The 26226-nt window shown below is 41.1% G+C and overlaps 2 protein-coding genes across 2 annotated transcripts in view; one reads left to right on the forward strand and one right to left on the reverse strand.

The window, feature by feature from the left end:
• Positions 1-6140, reverse strand: part of LOC143299125 (stromal interaction molecule homolog) — a 45209-nt gene extending 39069 nt beyond the window's left edge. Inside the window, exon 1 of the mRNA XM_076612254.1 lies at positions 5902-6140. Within this exon, the coding sequence (XP_076468369.1) occupies positions 5902-6079 (178 nt within the window). The 5' untranslated portion in view covers positions 6080-6140. The remainder of the gene's footprint in view (positions 1-5901) is intronic.
• A 6293-nt stretch (positions 6141-12433) lies between these two features.
• LOC143298653 (uncharacterized) lies at positions 12434-25287 on the forward strand. The gene is made up of 5 exons (XM_076611534.1): positions 12434-12452; positions 14639-14994; positions 16438-16546; positions 20277-20347; positions 21629-25287. Exons 1-5 carry the CDS (start codon positions 12434-12436, stop codon positions 21821-21823), a joined length of 750 nt encoding a protein of 249 aa, XP_076467649.1. The 3' UTR covers positions 21824-25287.
• Positions 25288-26226: the final 939 nt, after the last annotated feature.

Here is a 26226-nt window from a genome sequence, read left to right on the forward strand (position 1 = left end):
CAAGTGTCCAAAGACAAACAACAGATCAGATAGACACAAACACAGACATAAGTCACACACACCCATATACACACACTCTCTCATACACACACACTCCTATCAAATGGTGAAGATGTATTTTCAACATTCAAACACTACCACTATAAAACTTGAGAGGAACCATCTTTGCTTTGTCAACACTCTTTACTTCAAATGGTAAATAAGTTTTCCATCATGATACCAAATAAATCAAACTGTAGGATCTGTGACAGACCAAAATAAACACCTCATTGTTTCTATATTTGCTGACTTCAGTCAAATGCTGTGCTCAAGAAAAAGGTTCTGATGTGTATACATGTACCATTGTGACAAAAACACAGGGCTCAATACTACATCTCTTCATCACACACACACACACACACACACACACACACACACACAACACACACACATACACACACATGAAAACCACATGTGTACACACAAACACACTGAGAGTGATAGAAAGAAGTGGAGACAGAGACACAGGGAGAGACAGAGAAAGACGCACATAAAGAAGAGCGGACGGACAGATAACAGATGGTGTCTGCTTCCTGTTAGATGTCATGCTGTGTGTGAAACAATAAAAAGAGGAAAATCCTGTCAAGCAAGGCTGATACTGAGTACTGTTTTTTCCTTCTTTTTTTTTCCCCTCCATTCTGACTTTATGGTCCCCTAACACACCTGTAAGTATAATCACACACAAATGTCTTTGTATCAATGGATCATTTCTGATGACTCAGACTGGGAGCAAAGGAAAAAGAGCAGGAGCAGTGTGTCAGAGTTATGACATTTTAATTGGCCTGGCTTGAGTTCAGCCAGTCAGCCATGAAACAAGAGAAACAGGATAGTGCACACACACTGTAAAGTAAGGAGGGTGGGAACCTGATGCTGGCTTACAGACTGATTACATGGCAGGTGCAGGCAAACACACCTACACGACACCTAACAAACACACCTACAAGTGGTCTGCAATTAGCAGGTCTGAAATAATAACACAGAATGACATATGTTACTATCAACATTGTCAGTCAGACATTGACCCTGCCCCACACCCCTCCACTTCCCATCTTACTCTTTCTTCATAAAAAAAAAAAAAAATAAAATAAAAAAGAGAGAAAAAAAGATAAAGAGTTGAGAATATATCCATAATTAATTTTTGCAGTTCATCACCACACTAATCAATTCCTTGTAACAGTTAACACTGACATTCAGCCATTTACCCCTCCAACCCCCTGACCTTCTCAGAAAAAAGTAGAAATAAAAAAAGAGAGTATATAGTCCATAACTTTGCAATTTATCTCTATAATCTTGAAAACCATAGAGTATTGTCAGAATGAAGGAAAGAACCAGAACCATGTAACTTGTGGTTTGGATGTCAGAATACAGAAGAAAAAAAGTGCGTGTGTGTATGTGTGTGTGTATGCAAGTTCACCCTACAAGTACAAGTGGGACCTTGGCCTTTCTCAATAGATTTTCCCTAGGTCTCTTTCATCCATCATGAGACTTGTCCGTCCACATATTTTGAGTCCAACCACTCTGCTGTGGAAATGATAATGTGGAAGTTCATGATGTGGAAGATGAAGTAGCTTACCAAATAATGTTTTAATATTGCTTCTAAGAGTTTCGTGTGTGTGTGTGTGTGTGTGCGTGTGTGTGTGCATGTGTCTAGTCTGTGTGTGTGTGTGTGTGCGCGCGTGCGTGCATGTGTGTGTATGTGTGTGCATGTGTCTAGTCTAAGTGTGTGTGTGTGTGTTTGTGCGCACACACGTGTGCATGTGTGTGTGTGTGTGTGTGTGTGTGTGTACATGAATGCATGTGTGTACATGTGTGTGTGTATGTGTCTGTGTGTGCACATGAGTCCAGTCCATGTGTGTGTACGCATGTGTGCATAAGTGTGTGAGTGTGTGTGTGTGTGTGTGTGTGTGTGTGTGTGTGTGTGTGTGTGTGTGTGTTTTGCACACATACACATGCAGGTGGACACATCCCTTATTCAGAATTATTTCAATCATTTCTTGTTTGTTCTTGCCAGCACAATGTAAAGTCAATCTGATAACAGATAATCTATAGTTGATGATGTGTGTATATTAGTGTATGTGTGTGTGTGTGTGTGTGTGTGTGTGTGTGTGTGTGTGTGTGTGTGTGTGTGTGTGTACATGCACATGCATGCATGAGAAAAAGTAGACAAGACAAAGACTGAGAAAATAGTGTGCGCATGCATGTCTGTGTCACTCTGTACGAGCAAGTGTGTGCATGTACGAGGAAGAAAGAGACAGTTAAATTAAAAAAGACAGACAGACAGAAAAAAAAGTAACAGAACTTACAGAGACACATCCTAGGATGATTACACATCAGCATACTGATTTTTTTTTTTATATGAAGTTTGTTGCTTTTATTGCCAACTCAGAACATCACTGAGAAAGGCCTTGGAGCCAGTATATATATATATATATACATATTCAAGAACATAATCTTACACAGGCCTTGCCTCTCGTTTGCTTTATGTTGCAAACTGAACAATGAGCAATACACAAATTTACATTAAAAGAGAAGGGGGAAAAAAGCTGCCTCTCCCCCCAAATGTCTGAACAGATTGTGCTCTCATACCTTAGACCACCCCCTCCCTCACTTGGCTGCCCTCTCCCCCTCACCCACTCCTGAGGCTGCTGTCAGTGAGCACAAATTCTGGACAGGAAGCATGAGGCCCTGTAGTAAAGTAGCACTGTCATCAGTCATAATCTGCACTTCTCACAGCAGTTCACCAAGTCATGATATATTTTCAGTCTGAGAACATGTTCTCTCTTTTTTCAAGGGGAAGGTAAGAAGTGTAAGAAGCAGATTTTGGATATGCTATAATCATAATTCTAAACAGTGAATTGATCAATAATCACCTGAAGGGAGCAAGACACATTACATATTATCAACATGACTGGCATGTTTAGTAGTAACATCAGTATCATTGACAAATACTTCACAGGGTGCCTTTACACTGTTTCCTATATATATACTGATAAATTGTTAATAACTAAGATCTCTCTCTCTCGATCTCTCTCTCTCTCTCTGTATATGTATATATATATATATATATATATATATATGTATGTATATCATTATATGCATATATATATATATATATATATGTGTGTGTGTGTGTGTGTGTGTGTGTGTGTGTGTGTGTGTGTGTGTGTGTGTGTGTGTATGTGTGTGTGTGCAATCCTGGAGAGTACTTCGGGTTTGGATCCCTCATCTGTCACAATTGCTCCCAGGTATTTAAAGCTGTGGACAGTTTCTAGCTTCTGGCCATCCACTCTTATGTCAGTGCTGATGCCATTGGTGTTGTTGGTCATCAGTTTGGTCTTCTCTGCACTGATCTGCATGCCATAGGCTCTAGAGGTTTTATCAAGGTGGTCCACTAAGCTAGCTAGCTCCTCTTCTTTTCCTGCTAGGCCGTCAATATCGTCGGCGAAACATAAGTTGGTGACTGCTCTGCCTCCGATGTTGACTGTTGACTGTTCCAGCAGCACTCACAAAACTGAGGTACATCTGGAACGACCGGAACATTGCACTCGGCTCAAAGATCAGACCGATGCGTACCCTGGTGACATCAATACTCTTGTATGCATGTGAATCGTGGACCTTAACAGCTGAAATAGAAAAGAGAATACAGTCCACTGAGATGAGATGCTTTCGAAGACTCCTGGGCATCTCCTACAAAGATCATATCATGAATGAAGAAGTTCGAAACAGAATCAGGCAAGTCATTGGGCCCTACGAAGACCTGTTGACATTGGTCAAGAGACGCAAGCTCAAATGGTATGGCCATGTCACAAGATCATCAGGGCTTGCCAAGACATTCCTGCAGGGCACAGTGCAAGGGGGGAGAAGGAGAGGCAGACAGAGGAAGAGATGGGAGGACAACATTCCAGAATGGACGGGCTTGAGGTTGAGCGATACAGTCAGGAGGTCAGAAAACCGAGAGGATTGGAGATTGCTGGTTGCCAGATCACCTGTGGGGCCCCAACGGTCCACAAGACTACGGGATAGGTGAAGGTGAAGGTGATGTGTGTGTGTGTGTGTGTGTGTGTGTGTGTGCGCAATATATATACATATTACAAATATACAAATTACAATTTAGATAATAAATCTTTAATTTTCATAAGAGGAGAGGATGAAAGATGACATCAAAGGCCTTTGCAAAATCACCGAAAAGAGCTCCAATGATTTCAAGGTTACAAAATTTAAATTGACAAGCCACCAAATGATTGATTCACAAAAAGTTTGTTTTAAATATGGTTTGACATCATTGGTTTGTTCTAAATCCAGACTGCTTATAATGAAATAATTTTAAATAATCAAAATGAAAGAGAGGCAGGCAGACAGACAGGCAGAGACAGACTGAGAGAGAGAGAGAAGGAGAAGACCACAACACTGGAAAAATTCTTTATAATTTTTTATAACTCTTGAATGTGTAAAAGAATGGGAAAGAGACAGTTAGAAAATAACAGACACAGAGAGATATTGACTAACTGAAAGAAAGACAGATTGAGATCCAGAAAAGCATAGCTCAGAGAAATAATTAAGAACCTGATCACGCGCGCGCGCACACATACACACACACACACATACACACACACACATACACACACACAACACACACAGATTACAAGAGAAAGGAAGAGATTGAAGGCGTTAGAGGTGACAACATTCACAAACTCCTTATAACTTGGGGTGATACGCATTGGTGTGAGAAATCAACAGATGGTGCAAGAGAATGAGGAGAGTGACAAAAAGATGCGAGAGAGAGAGACAGAGAGACAGACAGACAGACAGAGAGAGAGAGAGAGAAAGAGAGAGAGAAAGAGAGAGAGAGAGAGAAGACAAGACAAGACAAAATTCTTTATTTTCAAGGATAATAGATAAACACTGGTGCGCTTTTTTTTTTCATCCAATCCCCGCCCTGAAACAGGGTCTACACTACACAATACTACATTATATATGTCACTGCATGCACTACACAATGCTACTTAAAGTCATAGCATGCGAGCACAATACTACATAAAGGCACAAGCATGATAACAATAACACACACACACACACACACACACACAACCACAAGCATGGTATTAATAAATGACACTGGAAAAAAAAACACCCACACAGAACACACATACACACACACACTCCCTCTCTCTTTTCACACACACGCACACACACATACTGTAAGCATACCTTGTGTATGTTAACAAATACTATACTAATTACTAATGTGAATATGAAACAGTAAGTCTAATAAAAAATACACATGGCAACAGCAAGAGAGAGGGGTGGGTGGGTGGGGGGGGGTGAAGGGGGGGGAGGTGGTGGGGGGCGGAGGGAGATAGAAAAGAAAGGAAACAAAATTTCTTCTTCTTTTTTTCAAGTGGGTATGCAGTATCTTGAATAAGCATCACTATTTTTTCTCATCCAGCCCTCTGGACAACAACCTAAAAAAATAATTAAAAAAATAGAAGTACAGTCATCAACAATTCATATTCCATATGCAGGAAGAGAAGAGAAAGATCTGCACACACACACACACACACACACACACACACACACACACACACAGAGGGAGAGAGGGGGGGGGGGTCTAAATAGGCGACAACACTAACTGCATGCACTGTGTGACAATGAATACGGTAACTTTTTGCACTTTCACACCCACAATGATACGATCTGTCACGGACTAGAACAAATATATATTTGACCAACTTTGAACAACACGTTATGCTCCTAAACACACGCTTGATTTCGTTTATATTTGAGGTGTAGTCAAGCGGCCTCATTTCATCCCCAAAATTTCCAAAACGTAATTTCGGTGCACTTTCTGACTTAGTGACTTACCAAACTTCGAGTTCGCGACGCCGACTCCTTTTCCATTCCCTGTCACTCCATCGGTATACTTTGATGGGTTGGGCGCATCTTGTGGCTGGATCAACTTTTCTTCTTCTGGAACAGCGGCATAAGTTACGGTTATCAAAAAAAGCGAGATCACAACAACAGAATGACGCCTCTGCGACATTGCACACTACCGGGTTTTGGGCCCTTTGCCCGTGGTGAAGCAGACGAAATTTACTGGCGGAATTCGTTTCTCATTCTCCATCCGCAATATTTGTCTCAAAAGACGAACTGAAAACCGGAAACGTATGAAACACATCTACGTTTGTGCAATACAAAGCACGGCTCTTTATGGAAAACATGCCACAACAACAACAACAACAATAAAAAAAAAAAATTTTAAACACACAAAAAAACAACAACAAACAAACAAACAAAAAACAAAACAAAAACAAAACAAGAGAAGAAAGAAAAAGAGGAAAGAACAAGTAGCAGAAGAAAAACAACAACAAAACAACAAGAATATTATACATATATATAATACATGTGTGTGTGTGTGTGTGTGTGTGTGTGTGTGTGTGTGTGTGTGTGCTGAGAGAGACACTCGGACAGACACGACAGACAGAGACGGAGACAGAGAGAGAGAGAGAGAGAGAGAGAGAGAGAGAGAGAGAGAGAAAGAAAGAGAGAACGAACCAAAGAAGGTTTCATAATAAGAGGGTAAAGGAGTAAGCACAATGCGCTTGTTTACATCCTGCCCTCTGGGCAAGAATGATAATGATGGAAAGAAAAAAAAGAAGTGAGAGTCAAATTCACAACAGCGACATCATAATTACATACACATGTACAAACATAAGTATAGATATTTATGTACAATACAATGGACACTATAGATAAGTAACAACAGGGACAATATGAATGGGGCGTGGTGAAGAGCAGAAGGAAGAACTTACTGAGACAATTAAGGGGAAGAGTAAACTCCGGAAAAGATGGGGAGGCTGACTGAACACTACGAACAGGTATAATGAGAGACGATTGGCAGCGGAGAAAGTATAAAGAGAGACTGACAGAGGAAAAGAGACGGAGGCACTGATGTACACAATAAAACATGATGCTATTGTCTTATGGCCTGATTTGGGAATGCTATTGTCTTATGGCCTGATTTGGGAATTTTTACTCCTTTTTTCCCCAAGTGACACAAACTGGGTAGTGGTCACTACAGTTGAACATCGGTACACAAGCTTCTAATATATTGTTCTTATTGGAAGTGTATATATGATCTATGAGCGTCTGTGAATCATTGTGCGTAACTCTGGTGGGTGTATTGGTGCAGATTAAACAGACTTATTGTCGCATTCCACTGTGTATTGGCTTTGGTAAGATCTGTTGATTCTAACGTCGCCGCGTCCATCACTGGTGGTAAATTTATCCACACACACACACACACACACACACACACTGGAACACACACACACACTGACGCACACACACACACACACACACACACACACACACACACACACACACACAGACTGATGAGAGAGAGAGCCGAGAGAGTGTGTGTGTATGTGTGTGTTAGTCCAGGACAGATACAAAAATGGTCAAAATGTCTGCAACAAAAACGTTCTTTTCACGATAAAATAGAATAAATCATACTGATCACGCTGATATAAACATGAAGGCTGTAGGTGGGCGGGACCATATAGATTTTAGTTTTTAATAATTATTTATCACACTTCTGGCTATGAGAGAGCGCCTTACAAAGATCTGCAAGGCAAGAGCAAGCCAGAGTTACGCAAGCGCGGTATAAGGGGTCGCCAGAGGAAAGCGTTTAGCGCGGTACAGTACTTGTGGCTGACTGCTGCCGCGCTGATGCTGTCCTATACCTAGGTCACTGCGGCTGATGACAGATACCGTACAGAAAAGAGAACTCTTTGGGATCAAAAGGAAACAAAAATTTTTAATTTCATCTATTATATACTAAATTGGTAGAAAACGCAAATTTGCTTTTATGAATGTTTTACAGTTTCTTACCAGTCCTGACAAGGTGAATTTATGAAGGCAGCACGGGATCATTTAGTTTGTAAGAACAATCATGTTGACATTTTACACAATGGACAACTTGGAAATACTTCATGCTCTGCTTATTAACGTGTAGTATATGAATATCTCAATACCTGTTAACCAGGTTTGTTTCAATGAACAATGTCGGAGCACTGTCCAGACATTTAATTCAGAAAGCATGGAAGGCAGATGATGGCAAAATCGACCAACATCATGTCTTGATGTAAAAAGAACGGTATGAAATATATATTTTTCTCCGGTGGAAATGAAGCGGTATTTGCAAATGTGACTCACGAACCCAGGCGCAGTAGACACGTCAGTTTAGCGTGGGAAAGAAAATGTATCTGGCTGGAGTATGAAGGTGGCAAAATGAAGTGCATCAGATAGTCATGAAGAGCAAAGACTGCCTGGAAAATGAAAATGGGTCAGTCTCCAGTACTTTGTTGGAAATGGGAGTCTCTCAGTCTGATTCAGAAAAAAACAACAACATTTATTTACAATGATTATTCAAATGTTTCACATGTTATTAGGATTGCAATTCATTATAGAAATGTCTGCAACAATTTTGTGAGAATATTGTTTGTTCTTGTGTCTTAAATGTGCTGAAAATTATTAAAAACATCCAAAATTTCAGCGCCATTTTGTGACATGGCAATGTGTCTGAACATGAAGTGGTCAGAAACAAATAAGTACAAACCTGATTAAAATCAAGTACAGACAGACCTGATCTATATTCATTCGTTGCCGCGGATAATAAAACATTGATCATCAGTAAAAATGGTACATTAAGTTTGAAATATTACGCAAAAAACCCGCGTGACAGACGTAAACAACCCGTTCCTCTTGATGTATATTTATTCATTCAAAGGCAAGCACATTCATGAATACACTACACGTTCTTTACTTGCAACAGGTGGTCAACACATCTATCTTCTGCAGCACATACACTCATTTTCTGAAAAAAAAATGTCTGTTCAACTATTTAAATGCAATCGACGTCGTATATTAATTTTCAGTTCTGCTTTTCTGTGTTACTTCTGTGCATGTAAACGACCCAATAAAAATATACATGTAAACAAAATTAGAACTGTTTCCACATAAATCATGCAGACTAAGTTCATCGTGGGAAAGCGTAAATCGGTTTGACAAACACCCTTCAATCGTGTGTGTTTGAACACATATTCAGAGAATGTGTTGTTTCCGACAGCGTGTGAGATGTACATATGTTACACGGAAATCTCCGATATGTTCATTTGCACCCCGTGGTTGCTATATTTAAAAAACAAACAAAAAACAAACAAAACAAAACAAAACAAAAACAAAACAAAAAAAAAAAAAAAAAAAAAAAAAAAAGCTGTGTATGTTAATTTCGTCGTTGTTATGGTTTGTTTGTACATTTATCTCTGATCCGATTAAGTTTAGACACAATCACTGTTTCTGACACATGGCGAAATGCGGTAATATACGGATACTGGTGTAAGATTTCGAACCAAGTCAACGCATGTAGTTCAGTAAGACAGTTTTCAGTTGAAGACTTGTTGCATCAAAAGTTCCAAACAACAAAGTTCAAATTAGAAAATCACCCCCTTAAATTACCTTGATTTTGGCTTTTGCTGTCTGGTGAAGTTTTATCCCGAAATGATGTAGTTTATCAGTTCACAAGACAGGCGAAGTGTGGAACGAAAAAAATTGTTGTATCCGAAAAATGTCAGTCCCTACACGCTTATTGTTTTGCAAAATTTGATTAGAACAGCCACATTTTACATCACACAAGTTCTGAAAAACCAAAGTACACATTGACTGTGAATGAATTTCTTAAAATTAATTAAATTTGAAGCATTTCACGTTTAGTTGTGCTTGAGATGAAGTCAGGTGTCACATTCGGACACGGAACACATGTTCTTTGGTTCTGCTTTACACAGATAATAAAATTCCTTATTTTTAGTTGTTGTTTGTTGTTGTTATTGTTGTTGTTGTTTGTTTTTTGTTTTTTCTCAAAGTCTTACTTTCATTACATTTTGTTTTTCTGCAATCCTACCTATTTTTTCACTGTGAGGATAACGCTAATAAGTTTTCTGTTGATTGACCGAATAGAAAGATACAAAGAATTCGGTGTTTTGATCACAATTCTTCAGCTAAGGAGGAAAGCTCTTGTCAAGTGATATAAATAATACAATTCCCATTTCATAATAAGATGAACGGTAGTACTTTAAACAGTTAAACACTGGGGAGAATTGATGTGAAAATGGAGTGCCTGCAGTGTTTCTGAAAAATAAAATCATCCAGGGTGGGGGAGTTAGTTTAGGTATTTTGGGTTCCATGTTACATATGTCATAAGGTTTTAGGTAATCATTAATAAAATATATAATTTTGCACAGGCTTTGTTTGAATGCACTGCATTGGCTAACGATCGCATGATAGATTCATTACTATCATTATTATAAATCCAGTAATTCAAACATCTGCGTCGGGAAAGTTAGTTTAGGTAACTTGGATTCAATGTTACATGTGTTACAACAAAGTTTTACATAATCATTAATAAAATTTATGATCCATTGTTATCATTATGATTATTATTTATATCCCACGCTAAATCGACGTCAACTGTGCCAGGGTTCGTGAGTCATATTTGCAAATACCACTTCATTTCCCGGCAAAGAAAAATATGTATTTCATACCGTTCTTTTCACATCAAGACATGATGTTCAATTTTGCCATCATCTGCCCTCTATACTTTCCCAATTTATTGTCTGGACAGAGCGCCAATAATGTTCATTGAAACCGAACCGGGTTAACACATATTTAGATATTTATATTCTTCACCCAGCGTTAATAAGCGGAGCATGGAGTATATCCAGTCCAAGTTGTGTATTGCGTAAAATATCAACGAAATTGTACTTACGAACTAAATGATCCTGTGCTGCCTTCGTAAATTCACCTTTGCAGTCGGTATAATACCGATTTCATTCAGTTATGATATGTCATGAATGGTAGGAAACTGGAAAACATTCATAAAAGCGGATTTGCGTCTTCTACCACTTAAGTATAAAATACATGAAATTGAAAATGTTTCTTTCCTTTTGACCCCAAAGATCTCTGTTCCTAGCTTACTGTTCAGAATCACAGTTGTCTGCTGCAGTGACCTGCTCACAGATCAGCATCAGCGCGGCACGGCTGTCAGTCACATGTACTGTACCACGCTGAACGCTTTCCTCTGGCGATCCCTTATTCCGCGCTTGCGTAACCTTCGCCTGTGCTTGCCTTGCGACTCTTTGTAAGGCGCTCTCACACAGGCAGAAGTAATAAAAATATTCGATTCTGGACATTAAAAATCAAAATCTGCTTATGTTCCCGTCCCCCCTATAGTGGTCAACTTTATATCAGTGTGATCAGTATGATTTATTCTATTTTATCGTAAAAAGAACGGCCGGTTTTGTTGCAGACATTTTGACCTAACGCAAATTTTAATCTAAATTCCCTGGCCTATGTGTGTGAGTAAGACAGACGGAGTAATGATATAAAATCTGGTCAACTGAAGTGTGAGACAAACAGATCTCGAGTAACTGACAAGATGGGCTATCATTGGCCTTTCCGGCTCATCCCTTCAAGTTAAGTTATATCATTCCATTTTACTCTTCACTGTGAGTCACTTGATGCCTTGTTTCCTCTCTCTCTCTCTTTCTCTGGTCTCTCTCTCTCACCGTCACACATACACACTGGCACACACACACACACTGGCACTGACACAGTGACACGCACGCACTCACGCACACACGTACAGTACTAGGCACATACGCTCTCTCTCTCTCTCTCACGTATACACTGGCACCGGCAGCGGCACACACACACTCAGAGCATCTATTTCGCGATCTGTTTCACGACTGAGTTTCTAAAGCCAGCAGACTGCGTCCGTCCGGACAACTGAATCCATTTGGGTATACGCAATTCCACGTCGATCTGCTTCTGGCTGAAGACAGAGATCGAGATGCCTCGCTGACTGACCAGCAGCAATCGTAAACCGCTCGACTGGCCAAGGCGCTATGATAAAAGTGAAGCCTTTGCGGAGTGCATGCACATGTCATATTTATGTACCTGACAGAATGGTGTGACGTACATTTGTAACCCTATGGGTGCGTCAGAGAATAACATCATCAGCAAATAGCATTAAGAACAATTCTGTTGCGCCAGGAATTTTGAAAGTATTTTCATCACTGAGTGGAGTCATAATTATTCATTATCATTATTATTATTATTATTTTTTTTTTACGGTACCCCTACCTAAAATCATTGGTCTGATATCCCTAGTTCGACAAAACAATTTGGTTTGGCGGCGAAATCCCCATCTGTTTACTTCGGGCGCTTGGTATTCATTTTTTGTGCGTGAAACTAAAACTGTGCGTCCTCCAGAAAGCCCTCTCAAAACGTCAGCTGTGCAAGCCCCCCCTTGACCTTGGACCAAGTCACGTGAGTTAACATGGCAGCTCCCGAGGAGGGTGAGTTGGCGAAGAGATAAAGATAAGATTGCAGCTACAGCACTATCTTGAGGACATGCAGGCTCATTACTTAATATTTTAAATGATTGTTAGCATGTTACTTTATCTATCCTTTTTGGTGAGCGACCAATACCAATTTTAATAACGGATAATGATAGAAATGTTTTACTTTCAAAACGTCTGCTAAAAATTGAGGAAGGGAGACAACACACAAACACTGAACAGTTCGGACCGCATACACGTGCACAGTTATGCCTGAACAAACAGTTACCGAACTGGTGTGTTACAGACGTTACAAAACGTGTGGATCAGCACATTCATGCACGACACTCGCAACACACTCAAACACACACATACACACACACACACACATTGTATCTCTCTCAGACACAAATATATACATATTCGTAGTGGTATAGATTAAGTGTCCACGTTTTGAAATTTGGTATAAGTCTCAGGTTTGCTAACAACATTTTTTTCAGTGAACTGTACACACATTGATACACAATAAAAGCTTGTTCTGCACTTGAGTTGAACAGAGTACTTGTTTTCACAGATGAAAATCATTGGTAAACCACCATGGCGGTTTCATACCACTACTACTGCTACTGATAATAATAATGAACATTTATATGTCATTTTCCCAGAAATACTGCTTAAAGCACTTTACATTTGGTTCTCCACTTCTCCCCCTCCCCTCTCCATAACACATCACAGAAACACATGCCAGAGTACACCCCCCCTCCCCCACAGAAACACATATATGCCAGACTACACTCTCACAATTGAGCATTGGAAACCACTCTACCACCTGTGACACTCCCTGGAAAACACATTCCTGCAACACACATGCAGGCACACACACACAAATGCACACTCGCAGGTATAAACATCCCGCCACACACAACAAGCAATAGATCACCATACTTACAACACAGATCAGATCATGATATAGATACAACACAGTAAACTAACCAGTCATTCAGAATCAAGAAATATGTGTGTTGTATTTTTTATTTTAATTAAAAAAAAATCTATTTATTAATAAAAATAAAAAAAAGTATGGTTAACCTAGATCATCTTTCCATCATGAGTAAGCTACAATGAACACCAAGAAAAATTGAGAGACAGGAGTCGGGAGAGGATGTAATTACTGAACCAGAGGAGAGCAGATTATGACATAATTATGTGCTCAGACTTTGAGAAAGGATTTATAGAAAACAAATGTTCATGATTCATACACCCAGATAGCGGTGACAGCAATTTTTTGTTTATTTATTTATTTTTATTTTCTACATCAGTGACATCCTTAGGCTTGGTGAGATCCTTTTATTGTTAGACTTCATGACAAGGCTGTACTTGCTGTTTTATCTTCTCTTTCTCACCTGGCGTGAACCAGGCCTAAGAGGTACAGATACTGGCAAACTTTATCACACAGGAAATCTGAGCAACTCTTAGTTCAACTATGAGGATGCATTTGAAATAACATGCATTTGATCTTAACTGTGCAGTTTGGGTTAGTGTGCTCTGAATCTAAGGGCATGTACAGGATTGGCTGTGTCTGTCAGTCTGTTCATATTCCATTGGTTTTAAACTCTACACGTTTAAATCAGTAAAGCTTAGTAAAATTTAGCACAGTGCACATTATTTTATTTATTTATTTTTTTATGTCTTCTGTCAATTTGTGTTTTTACAGTTATTAATATGGATTTATTGCATAATTGAGGAAGTACAGTGAATTAGAATTTAGAACAGTGACCTGTTGGAAAGCTTTGCATTGCACAAGCCATGCTTGCCAAAGAAGATAGAAGTTATAGAGATTTTGTGTTTTAACTTTTGTTAGCACACATGCATGCATGCACACATTCATGCACACAAATACATACATGTATACTCACATACACACAGACACACAAAGACACACACACAGACACACACACAGACACACACTCACACGCATACACACATACACACACATGCAGACACTCATACACCCACATCCACACCCACATCCACACACACACACACACACACACACACACACACACACACACACACACACACACACACACACACCACTCAGACCCTGCTACACATTAATCAAGTTTGAAACACACATCCTTGTAAATTTCACAGAATTTTCTTCTTTCATTTCTGACAACATTGTTTCCTGTTCATTCACCAAGGAACAGGGACACTGCTGAACCCCCTCCACATTCCCCCATGTCTGCCTGTGGTGCACATCCTCCCCCCCAGCAGCAGCACCACCACCCCCACACCCCTCCCAGTCCTCGTCCCCTCCCTCAGCCCCACCACTGACCCCTGTGGGGACTCGGTGCTGCAGCCCGCCATCTTCTCTCCCACGGCCGCCACTGTGCCCGGCCTGGCTCAGCCTGTCAGGTGTGGTGGGCCTGTGGGGAAGACAAGGGATGTGAACAGCTTGATGGAGGAACTGTCACTGCAGTCAGAAGAAGAGTTGTTGGCGTTTGTGCAGGAAGGCCTTAGAAAGTGTGCAATAGAATCTGCACAGAATTCCGTCCAGGTTTGTTGAAAGCTTTTTTTTTTCTTTTTTTTTTTCTAAATATTATTTTTTATTTTAAAATGGGGTCACTTGAAGCAAGATGATGATGCGCGTGCGCACGTGTGTGTGTGTGTGTGTGTGTGTGTGTGTGTGTGTGTGTTGAGTTTGGTTGTGTTGTGTGTGTGTGTGTGTGTGTGTGAGAGAGAGAGAGAGAGAGAGAGAGAGAGAGAGGAGAGAGAGAGAGAGTGTGTGTGTGTGTGTGTGTGTTGAGTTTGGTTGAATAGAATAAAATAGAGTTCTTGTCATAAAACCTTAAAGTTTATAAGACATAATGGTTGTGTTGTGTTGTGTTGTGTGTGTGTGTGTGTGTGTGTGTGTGTGTGTGTGTGTGTGTGTGTGTGTGTGTGTGTGTGCTCTTTTCATTTCCAAATATACACTGGGGATGAATGGTAATGATGTGACAGAGATATGGAAGTGTTCGCTCTACTGACAAAAACATGCAAATCTACATTTGCAAATGGATAAATTTCCAAAGCTGAATCCTTACTTTACCACTGCTTTGAGTTGAGTGAGTGCAATTACTCATGCAGGACCAAGCAAGGCAGACTTGTTTTCTTTTCTGTTTGTGGGCTGCAACTCCCACGTTCAGTAACACACACACACACACACACACACACACAAAAACCCACCCCACTGTACACACACTCACATATATATATACTGTATCATTTATTGTATTGACAGATATGCAGGTGTGCATCCTTACACCCTATATCACTTAACTGATACAGTCGCCGGTATTTTCCGCCCCTCTACTAGACCTTGAGTGGTGGCCTGGACGCTAGTCATTTGGATGACACGATAAACTGAAGTCCCATGTGCAGCATGCACTTAGTGCACATAAAAGAACCCACGGGAACAAATGGGTTGTCCCTGGCAAAATTCTATAGAAAAATCCACTTTGATAGGAAAAACAAATAAAACTGCATGCAGGAAAAAACACAAAAAAATGGGTGGTGCTCTCAGTGTAGCGACGCGCTCTCCCTGGGTAGAGCAGCCTGAATTTCAGACAGAGAAATCTGTTGTGATAAAAAAGAGAAAAACAAGACAATACAATACACAAGCATGCATCCTAACACACTGTGTCACTTAACTGATTCACAGGCATGCATCCTAACACACTGTATCACTTAACTGATTCACAAGCATGCATCCTAACACACTTAACACACTGTGTCACTTAACTGATTCACAAGCATGCATCCTAACACACTGTATCACTTAACTGATTCACAGGCATGCATCATTACACCCTGTATCATTTAAGTGTCTACCTTTTTCAGTTTTCAGGTTATGTATGTTTTATATAGCCTTATCTTGGGTTTTGTTAAAGCTTGTCTGTCACATTATCTTAATAAAAATGTTATTAAGATATATTGAAAAGATATATGTGGGTGTTGGCAGGGTCCATGCCAGGAGGAGGTGGGGAAGGTGATGACAGTGGTGAGGGAGAGGTGGGCAGCAGGCAGCTTGTCCCCAGCTGTCAAAAGTCTCCTGGGCAGTCTGGTCAAAGGTGAGCAACTTGGTCTGAGGTGTTTCTGGTGAGGTATTAACAGTAACACAGTCCCCACACAGTAAGCCCCCACACAGTAACACAGCCCCCACACAGTAACACAGTACAGCCTCCACACAGTAACACAGCACAGCCCCCACACAGTAACACAGCACAGCCCCCACACAGTAACACAGCACAACCCCCACACAGTAACATAGCCCCCACATAGTAACATAGCACAGCCCCCACACAGTTACACAGCAAAACCCCCACACAGTAACACAGCCCCCACACAATAACACAGCACAGCCCCCACACAGTAACACAGCACAGCCCCCACACAGTAACACAGCACAACCCCCCCACAGTAACATAGCCCCCACACAGTAACACAGCACAACCCCCCCACAGTAACATAGCCCCCACACAATAACACAGCACAGCCCCCACACAGTAACACAGCACAGCCCCCACACAGTAACACAGCCCCCACACAGTAACACAGCACAACCCCCCCACAGTAACATAGCCCCCACACAGTAACACAGCACAACCCCCACACAGTAACATAGCCCCCACACAATAACACAGCACAGCCCCCACACAGTAACACAGCACAGCCCCCACACAGTAACACAGCCCCCACACAGTAACACAGCACAACCCCCCCACAGTAACATAGCCCCCACACAGTAACACAGCACAGCCCCCACACAGTAACACAGCACAACCCCCCCACAGTAACACAGCCCCCACACAGTAACACAGCACAACCCCCCCACAGTAACATAGCCCCCACACAATAACACAGCACAGCCCCCACACAGTAACACAGCACAGCCCCCACACAGTAACACAGCCCCCACACAGTAACACAGCACAACCCCCCCACAGTAACATAGCCCCCACACAGTAACACAGCACAACCCCCACACAGTAACACAGCACAGCCCCCACACAGTAACACAGCCCCCACACAATAACACAGCACAGCCCCCACACAGTAACACAGCACAGCCTCCACACAGTTACAGCACAGCCCCCACACAGTTACAGCACAGCCCCAAACAGTAACACAGCACAGCCCCCACACAGTTACAGCACAGCCCCAAACAGTAACACAGCACAGCCCCCACACAGTAACACATCCCCACACAGCCACACAGTAACAGCCACCACACAGTAACACAGTTCCCACACAGCCACACAGTAACACATTCCCCACACAGTAATGCAGCCCCCACACAGTAATACAGCCCCCAAACAGCCACACAGTAACACAGTCCCCCACACAGTAACACAGCCCCCACACAGCCACACAGCACAGCCCCCACACAGTAACACAGCACAACCCCCACACAGTAACATAGCCCCCACATAGTAACACAGCACAGCCCCCACACAGTAACACAGCACAGCCCCCACACAGTAACACAGCACAACCCCCACACAGTAACACAGCACAGCCCCCACACAGTAACACAGCACAACCCCCACACAGTAACACAGCACAGCCCCCACACAGTAACACAGCCCCCACACAGTAACACAGCACAGCCCCCACACAGTAACACAGCACAGCCTCCACACAGTTACACAGTCACAGTCCCCACACAGTAACACAGCCCCAACACAGTAACACAGCCCCCACACAGTAACACAGCCACACAGTAACACAACCCCCGCCCACAGTAACACAGCCCCCGCATAGTAACACAGCCCCCCCCCACAGTAACACAGCCACAGCCCCCACACAGCAACACAGCCCCCACATAGCAACACAGCCCCCCCACAGTAACAGCACAGTCCCCACACAGTAACAGCACAACCCCCACACAGCAACACAGCCCCCCCACAGTAACAGCACAGTCCCCACATAGCAACACAGCCCCCCCACAGTAACAGCACAGCCCCCACATAGCAACACAGCCCCCCCACAGTAACAGCACAGTCCCCACACAGTAACAGCACAACCCCCACACAGTAACACAGCACAGCCCCCACACAGTAACAGCACAGCCCCCGCACAGTAACACAGCACAGCCCCCACACAGTAACACAGCCCCCACACAGTAACACAGCCCCCACACAGTAACAGCACAGCCCCCACACAGTAACAGCACAGCCCCCACACAGTAACACAGCACAGCCCCCACACAGTAACAGCACAGCCCCCGCACAGTAACACATAACAGCCCCCACACAGTAACACAGCACAGCCCCCACACAGTAACACAGTCCCCCACACAGTAACACAGCCCCCACACAGTAACAGCACAGCCCCCACACAGTAACACAGCCCCCACACAGTAACACAGTCCCCCACACAGTAACACAGTCCCCCACACAGTGACACAGTCCCCACACAGTAACACAGTCACAGTCCCAACACAGTAACACAGCCCCCACACAGTAACACAGCCACACAGTAACACAAATCCCCCCCCCCACCCCCCCACAGTAACACAGCCCCCGCATAGTAACACAGCCCCCCCACAGTAACACAGCCACAGCCCCCACACAGTAACACAGCCCCCACAGCACACAGCCCACACAGCAACACAGCCCCCACACAGCAACACAGCACAACCCCCACACAGTAACACAGCACAGCCCCCACACAGTAACAGCACAGCCCCCGCACAGTAACACATAACAGCCCCCACACAGTAACACAGCACAGCCCCCACACAGTAACACAGCCACACAGTAACACAGCCCACACACTCTCCAGCTTCTGGCTGATTTAAGTTCAATGTAATGCATTTATTGAGAATGCATGTTTTGCTGCTTTTGCATTTTGCATTTTTTTTTTTATCAGAACTTTGTGCAAATGTGTGTGTGTGCGTGCGTGTGTGTGTGTGTGTTACATCAGGCACAAACATTCTACAGCTGGCTTCTTGAAGGTCTTGTTTTTGGATGTCCCCATATATCCACTTTGTGACTCTGTGTAAGTTCTTGAAGAAGATCAATATATGTATTTTTTAACACCATTCGAGTTTTACGTGGTTTGAAATAGATGTTGGTGGATCCGTCTTTTGTTGTTGTTGTTCTCAATATTTGACACTTCATTTAAGTATTACACAGATTGAGTGAGATATGGATGAACTGTTCTTTCTTGTGTTGTTTTAATTGACTTTTTAGCATTATTTTGAGTTCTCTTCAACTGGTTTCAAGTATTCAGTCCTGAAATGGCCCCTTTGCTTTGCTGGGAAGTAGGCAGCATCATTCAGTTTGATTTGATTTGAACTCTGATTAACTCTTGTAAGGCATGCTTGTGAGTAAACCTGTGAAAGATACCTTGCTGATGATGACAAGTATAGTGAAGCGTTGGCATAGAGGTAAAGCGTCCGCCTAGGAAACAAGAGAATCTGAGCGCACTGGCAGTGGCCAGTATTTTCTTTCCCTCCACTAGACCTTGAGTGGTGGTCTGGACGCTTGTCATTTGGATGAGACGATAAACTGAGGTCCCATGTTCAGCATGCATTTAGTGCACGTAAAAGAACCTAAGGCAATAAAAGAGTTTCCCAGGCAAAATTCTGTAGAAAAATCCACTTCAGTAGAAAACAAATAGTATTGCAGGCAGTAAAAAAATACAAAAAATGGGTGGCGCTGTCAGTGTAGCGACTCGCTCTCCCTTGGGAGTGTGCCTGAATTTCAAACAGAGAAATCTGTTGTGACAAAAAGAGTAATACAAATACAAACACAAAGTATCAGCATGGCAGAGAGACCTGTATTGTGTGTGCAGCACTGAGGGACCAGAATGTGGCAGAAGCCCGGGAGCTGCATCTCTTGTTGGTGACCAGCCACAGCAGTGAGGTGAGTGCCGTCCACAGACTGGAGGTCTGTCACAGGTGCTGCATACACTGTGTACTGGAGGTGACTGTTCACCTTCTGTGCATGCGATTGGTGGTGAGGGGAGAGTTGTGACAGAAAACTCACTTGTGATTATGACTTATGTGCAGTTTTTTTTTCTTTTTCTTTTACTCATTGTGCATTAGCATATTTTAATGAAAGGTGCAACAGAAAAAAGTATTGCTATTATTATTGTTATTATTGTCATTATTGGTAGTAGTAGTAGTGGTAGTGATAGTAATAGTAGTAGTAGTAGTAGTAGTATACATATGTTCCGTGTATATCTCTTGTTGAATGTTTATTTGGTACATCCTGAAAGACAATTGAGCTTCTGTACAAGTACAGAATGAGTTCAAAGAGTTCTGTATCTGTACAAACACAGGGTTGTGCGTGTGTGTGTGTGTGTGTGTGTGTGTGTGTGTTTCATTTTGATCTGTACAATTACAGAAAGTGCTCTGATACAGCACACTGGATTGAACACAGGTTTATTTAATTTATAGAGATCTTGATTTATAGAGATCTTGATTTACAATGACGTTTTTTATGATTTTTGTACATCAGAAAAATAACAAAGAGCAAAGCAGCAGCAGCAGTAATTATAACACAACATCAGCATCAATGAACACTGTACTTCATTTTTCAGGCTGAAGTTTGATGTCAGTAGCTGATCCAAGCACACTGAATATAAGAAATGAATAACACACTTGTTAATGCTTCTGTCCAGTTTATTTCATCAGATAAGCCAGATCAGCATGAAAAAAAAGTTTTATTTCTCACATTGCTATTCTCCTACTGAACAGTCACCATTGCCCTTCGTGTCCCTTGGAATTTCATGTATGACAGTCAACCGTGTCCGACTTTGACGTCAACATTAGAACAGCAGAGAAGGTAACTGCTGTCCCGACTATCTGGGCAAGAATTTGATAATAATGGAGAGTTACATCCCCACTCTCTCGGCCAAGTGGGTTTTAGGACAGTCAGCATTGGGATGGTTCCCCAGAGGCCAACTAGCCCCCAAGGTTGCAGCACTCTTAGTGCCAGTGCAATCTTACCTCCTAGTTTGAGAGTCGGTCATTCACAAAAGACTAAGCTGTTAATGATATCCCATTGCAATAGAGAAACCATTGATAATACAGCTCTCACTTTGCTGTTGGCCCAACTGTAAACTTATGTCAATCTGTGATATAAACTGAGTCCCTAGGATACCGCATTAATGGATGATGTTAGCTGTTAACTCTATTTCAGATCAGTGACTGGTCAGATGTTGTCAAGAAAATGGTTCAGGAACTGGGCACCAAAGAATCACGCTTTGAGCTGAGACGCCTGGCTGAACAAAACCATGTTTTTTCTGACCCCCCTGTCACTGACAAGGTGACAGAAACTGGTGAGGTGGAGTTTCCAGCCAGCGACCTGAACACACAGGCAGAAGGAAGAAGGTGACATAGAGAGAGGACTGTGCATTGAAAGTTATTTTCTTCAGTGGTTTATATATATATTTTTTTTATGTCTTTCCACCCCTGATGGCAGACTGGATACAGCAATATAGGCATCTATGCTATAAAGATGTTTCATTACTGTTTTTATTGTTCTTAAAAAAATGTGGTGTGAAACCTGCACAAACTGGTGATTGTTGTTAATGTTGTTGCTGCCTGTCTCACAGTGAATGTTGGAGGTAGTGGGTATATTTTATGTGGTCATCACCCTGAGGTTGCTTTACTGCACTGTTTGTACAGTGCACTGTTTTTGAAAAATCCCCAAGACTGAGCATGTAAAACTGAAATATTTTTAGACACCTTTTTAAAAATTTTTTATACAAGCTGGTTTCGTAAACATTCTTGTAGATTTTAGCAGTTACATGATTTTAGTCATCTGCTTGCACTTACTTTTGAAATATATATTCAGATTTAAATTAGTTTTGTCATTATTTTTCTGTTAGAAAAGTATTAGTGAGGTTTGTTATTCAGACCAGCTTTTGCTGCTGGCAGAGTTTGGTGTCTGTGTGATTTGTTTCTGTGAACCTTGTTTCTCAGCATTGTTGTCTCCACACTTGAACAATTTTTTTGTTGTTGATGTATTGTAGCTCTCAGATCAGTACTTAAAGTGAGCAAAGACTTTTGAACGATAGTACCTCAAAATAAGAAAATGTCTAAAATATATTTATCTCTGTTGTCAATTTGAGAAACTGCAACAAACAATTTTCATTGTTTGAAAACATGAACCATTATTAAGATCATGATGAATGTTTACTGAATTCATTCTGATGAGTATGTTTGTAAGTGAAGGGCTGTCACCTCACTTTGAAAGACATACCTTACAGGTTAGGGCACGTCACCATTCTGTTTTAGGATTACTTCCTCTTGGGATGGCATTCAGGCAAGTCAGTGACATCATTGATGACTACACAAAATGTAGTGACTGCACTTCAAACTGGTGCCACAGTGATTTCATGTCACCAACGTTCAGCAGTCAGTGCACTTTGACACCAGGCATGTAAGACTGCTCTTCATAGAAAGGGACTGAGCACAGGAGGAGGGTGATGAGGATGATGATATGAGTACTTATCTAGCGTCCATCCTCAGTTGGAGACCAAGCTCCAAGTGCTTTACAAACACGGAGTCATTTGCACAACAGGCTGCCTGCCTGGGTAGAGCCGACTGACAGCTGCCATTTGGGAGCTCGTCATTCATTTTCTGTGTCATTCAGTAAGGTTTCAGTTACACACACATACACACTCATACAAGCATGTAACATTTTGTGTGTATGACTGTTTTGTTCATTTGCCCCACCATATAGGCAGCCATACTCCATTTTCGGGGATGTACGTGATGGGTATGTTCTTGTTTCCATAAGCCACTGAATACTGACATGGATTACAGGATCTTTAATGTGCATATTTGATCTTCTGCATGCATATACCGGTACATACGAAGGGGGTTCAGGCACTAACAGGTCTCCACATAGGTTGACCTGGGAGATCCGAAAAATCTCCACAATCTCCACCCTTTACCCACCAGGCTCTGTTACAGAGATTCAAACCTCATTGGAACAATGTGGATTTTACAAAATGTTGGTCTTGGGTTTTGAACCTAAGTTCATAATCCGGTGAAAGAAAAGATTTATTTCTGTAGAAATCTGCAACTGTGCTATAACTTGTTATAGGAAAATTGATTCTGTGTACTTCACACTATGCAATTTGGCCTAGTGTTAATTGTTTTCCCCCTGAATGACGTGTTTTGATTTCATACTACCAATATGCCATGTTGGAAATGTCTGTATGTGTGTGTATGCATGAGTGTTCAAGTACATGTTTTGAGTATGTGCATGTGTGTGAGCATATATATCTGCATGTTTTTTTCTGCTTTATTTAAAAAAAAAAGAAGAAAAAGAAAAAAAAAGTGTATACACAGTTATCTTTTGCCTTGAAATTTTATTTGGAAATATGGTATCAGAGTTCTGTTCTTTAGAAAGGTATTACATGTAATTGTTCACCAACAATGTGTATCAGATTGCCCTTCACTGTCTTTCTTGTGTGAAGTAAAAATTTCAATGCTATGTACTGGGAGTCAGAATTTATGTGTAGACATGTATACATGTTCATGGTAATGTGTTGGAAAATGGGTTAACATTGTAACTGTAACAAAAACAACAAAAGCCATTTGCTATTAACATCTTTTTAAATTCATTGTATGAAATATGTAAACCTTCAGATGGCAGTTTACATAAATGTGTTGACAGAAACAATCTGGTTAATTGCTGGGCAGAACCAGAAATAGATTAAGTTTTACAAGAGTGCAATTTTGCTTCATGAACTATGTTGGAATTGTGTACACACCATCGAGCTCAATAGTATGGAGGGGAAGAAGGGAGGCCAGCTGCACGCCAGCAGGCTGCCATCTTGCTGGAGGCTACTGCCTGCCATGAACACCTCTCCCTCTCTCTCCGAGTCTCTCTAAGCAAGCTGGCAGTTCTGTCTTGGCTGAAAATTACTTTTGGTTTTAATGTATATACCTCTCCCTCTCTCTCCGAGTCTCTCTAAGCAAGCTGGCAGTTCTGTCTTGGCTGAAAATTACTTTTGGTTTTGATGTATATACCTCTCCCTCTCTCTCCGAGTCTCTCTAAGTAAGCTGGCAGTTCCGTCTTGGCTGAATACTACTTTTGGTTTTAATGTATATACCTCTCCCTCTCTCTCCGAGTCTCTCTAAGTAAGCTGGCAGTTCCGTCTTGGCTGAAAATTACTTTGGTTTTAATGTATACAAACAAAAGGAAAAAAGAGAGAGGGAGAGAGAAATTGGTTACTCAGCTGTAAAATGTTAACTGCGACAAAAACTTACAGGAGGGAGGGGGGCAAAGAGAGGAAAAGAGATAAAGGTGATGGCGTGCACACACACACACACACACACACTGTTTTTGGCTATTGTTTTCTTATTTGTTTTGTTGTTGTTGTTGCTTTTTTGTGGAACCTTCAACCTCCTGGCTAATTTTTCCCACTTTCTTTTTTCCTTTTTTTAAAATTAATGATTTCTTTATCACACACACACACTGACGCTGTTTTCTGGTGCCTAATCTGCTATTTTTCCCACTTTCTGTTTTATCTCTCTACTTTGTTTTCTGTTTTTCTTTTTTCTTTCTTTTTTTTTTGTCTTTTCTTTTCTGACTCTTTGTTTTTTTTAAAGTCTTCTATCCTTTTTTTCCCTTTTACACCCATTCATGCACAGTTCTTTATCTGCTTGTCTTTCTATTGATGGGCAACATTAAGTGTACAGATTGCTACATGAACTTTGTCTAAGACAAAGTTTTTTTTATATATTATTTTATATAAAAAAGTATTTTTTAAATTCTATTTTTTAATTATTTATCTATTTCTTTTTTTTTGTTTTTTGGTTGAATTAATTATTTATTCATTCATTTATTCATTTTATTTCATTTAATCCTTATTTATTATTATCATTATCAATATTATTTTATCTCATTTCATTTTTATTTTTATTTGCTATTTTCTGTTTTTATTATCATTATTTATATATATATATATTATCATTATTATTATAATTGTTATTATTATCATTATATCTTTTAATATTCATTTACTTCTTGTTCTTTTTGTCTTTATTTTTCTTCAAGGTCTGACTAAGCATGTTGGATTACGCTGCTGGTTAGGCATCTGCTTGGCAGATGTGGTGTATACTGATGGATTTGTCTGAATGCAGTGATGCCTCCTTGAGCTACTGGATACTGTCTAAGACAACTATTTGTTGCGTTAGTTCTTATTATCATTATGGTTGTTGTTATTATTATTATCATTATTGTTGTTATTATTAGTAGTAGTATTATTGTTGTTGTTATTGTTGATTGTTGTTTTTATCATTATCAGCATCATTAATAATTTTATCATAATTATTATTATCATTAGTCTTTATCATTATTACTATTATGGTCAAGACTAAGACAGAGAGAGAGAGAGAGAGAGAGGTCAGAAGTAAAAGATCGTTTGTCTGCTTCTTCTTTTTTTTTTTTTTTTTAACAAATGGTACTCTTTCCTGTACCTATTGTCGCAGTTATTGCCAAACAACGGCTAAATATTTTGCTGAAAATGTCTACACTCTACCACTGTCCAGCAGTGAAATGTACACTGTCAGCCTCCAGCAAGATGGAGAACCGACTGCTGCGTGTGGCAGCTTGGCAGCTTGTTTATATTTACCGCTGCTGCCACTCCTTCCCATTCAGCTCAGTGGTACACACACATTTAGCTTCGCAGCAGAATCAGCCTTTCTGCTGTTATTGATGTGTGTTTCCATCTCCAAGACAGACCTTGTGGTTATCTGGCCTTCAAACAATGTCGACTG

Source organism: Babylonia areolata, chromosome 24 (genome assembly GCF_041734735.1).
Source record: "Babylonia areolata isolate BAREFJ2019XMU chromosome 24, ASM4173473v1, whole genome shotgun sequence".
NCBI lineage: Eukaryota > Metazoa > Mollusca > Gastropoda > Neogastropoda > Buccinidae > Babylonia > Babylonia areolata.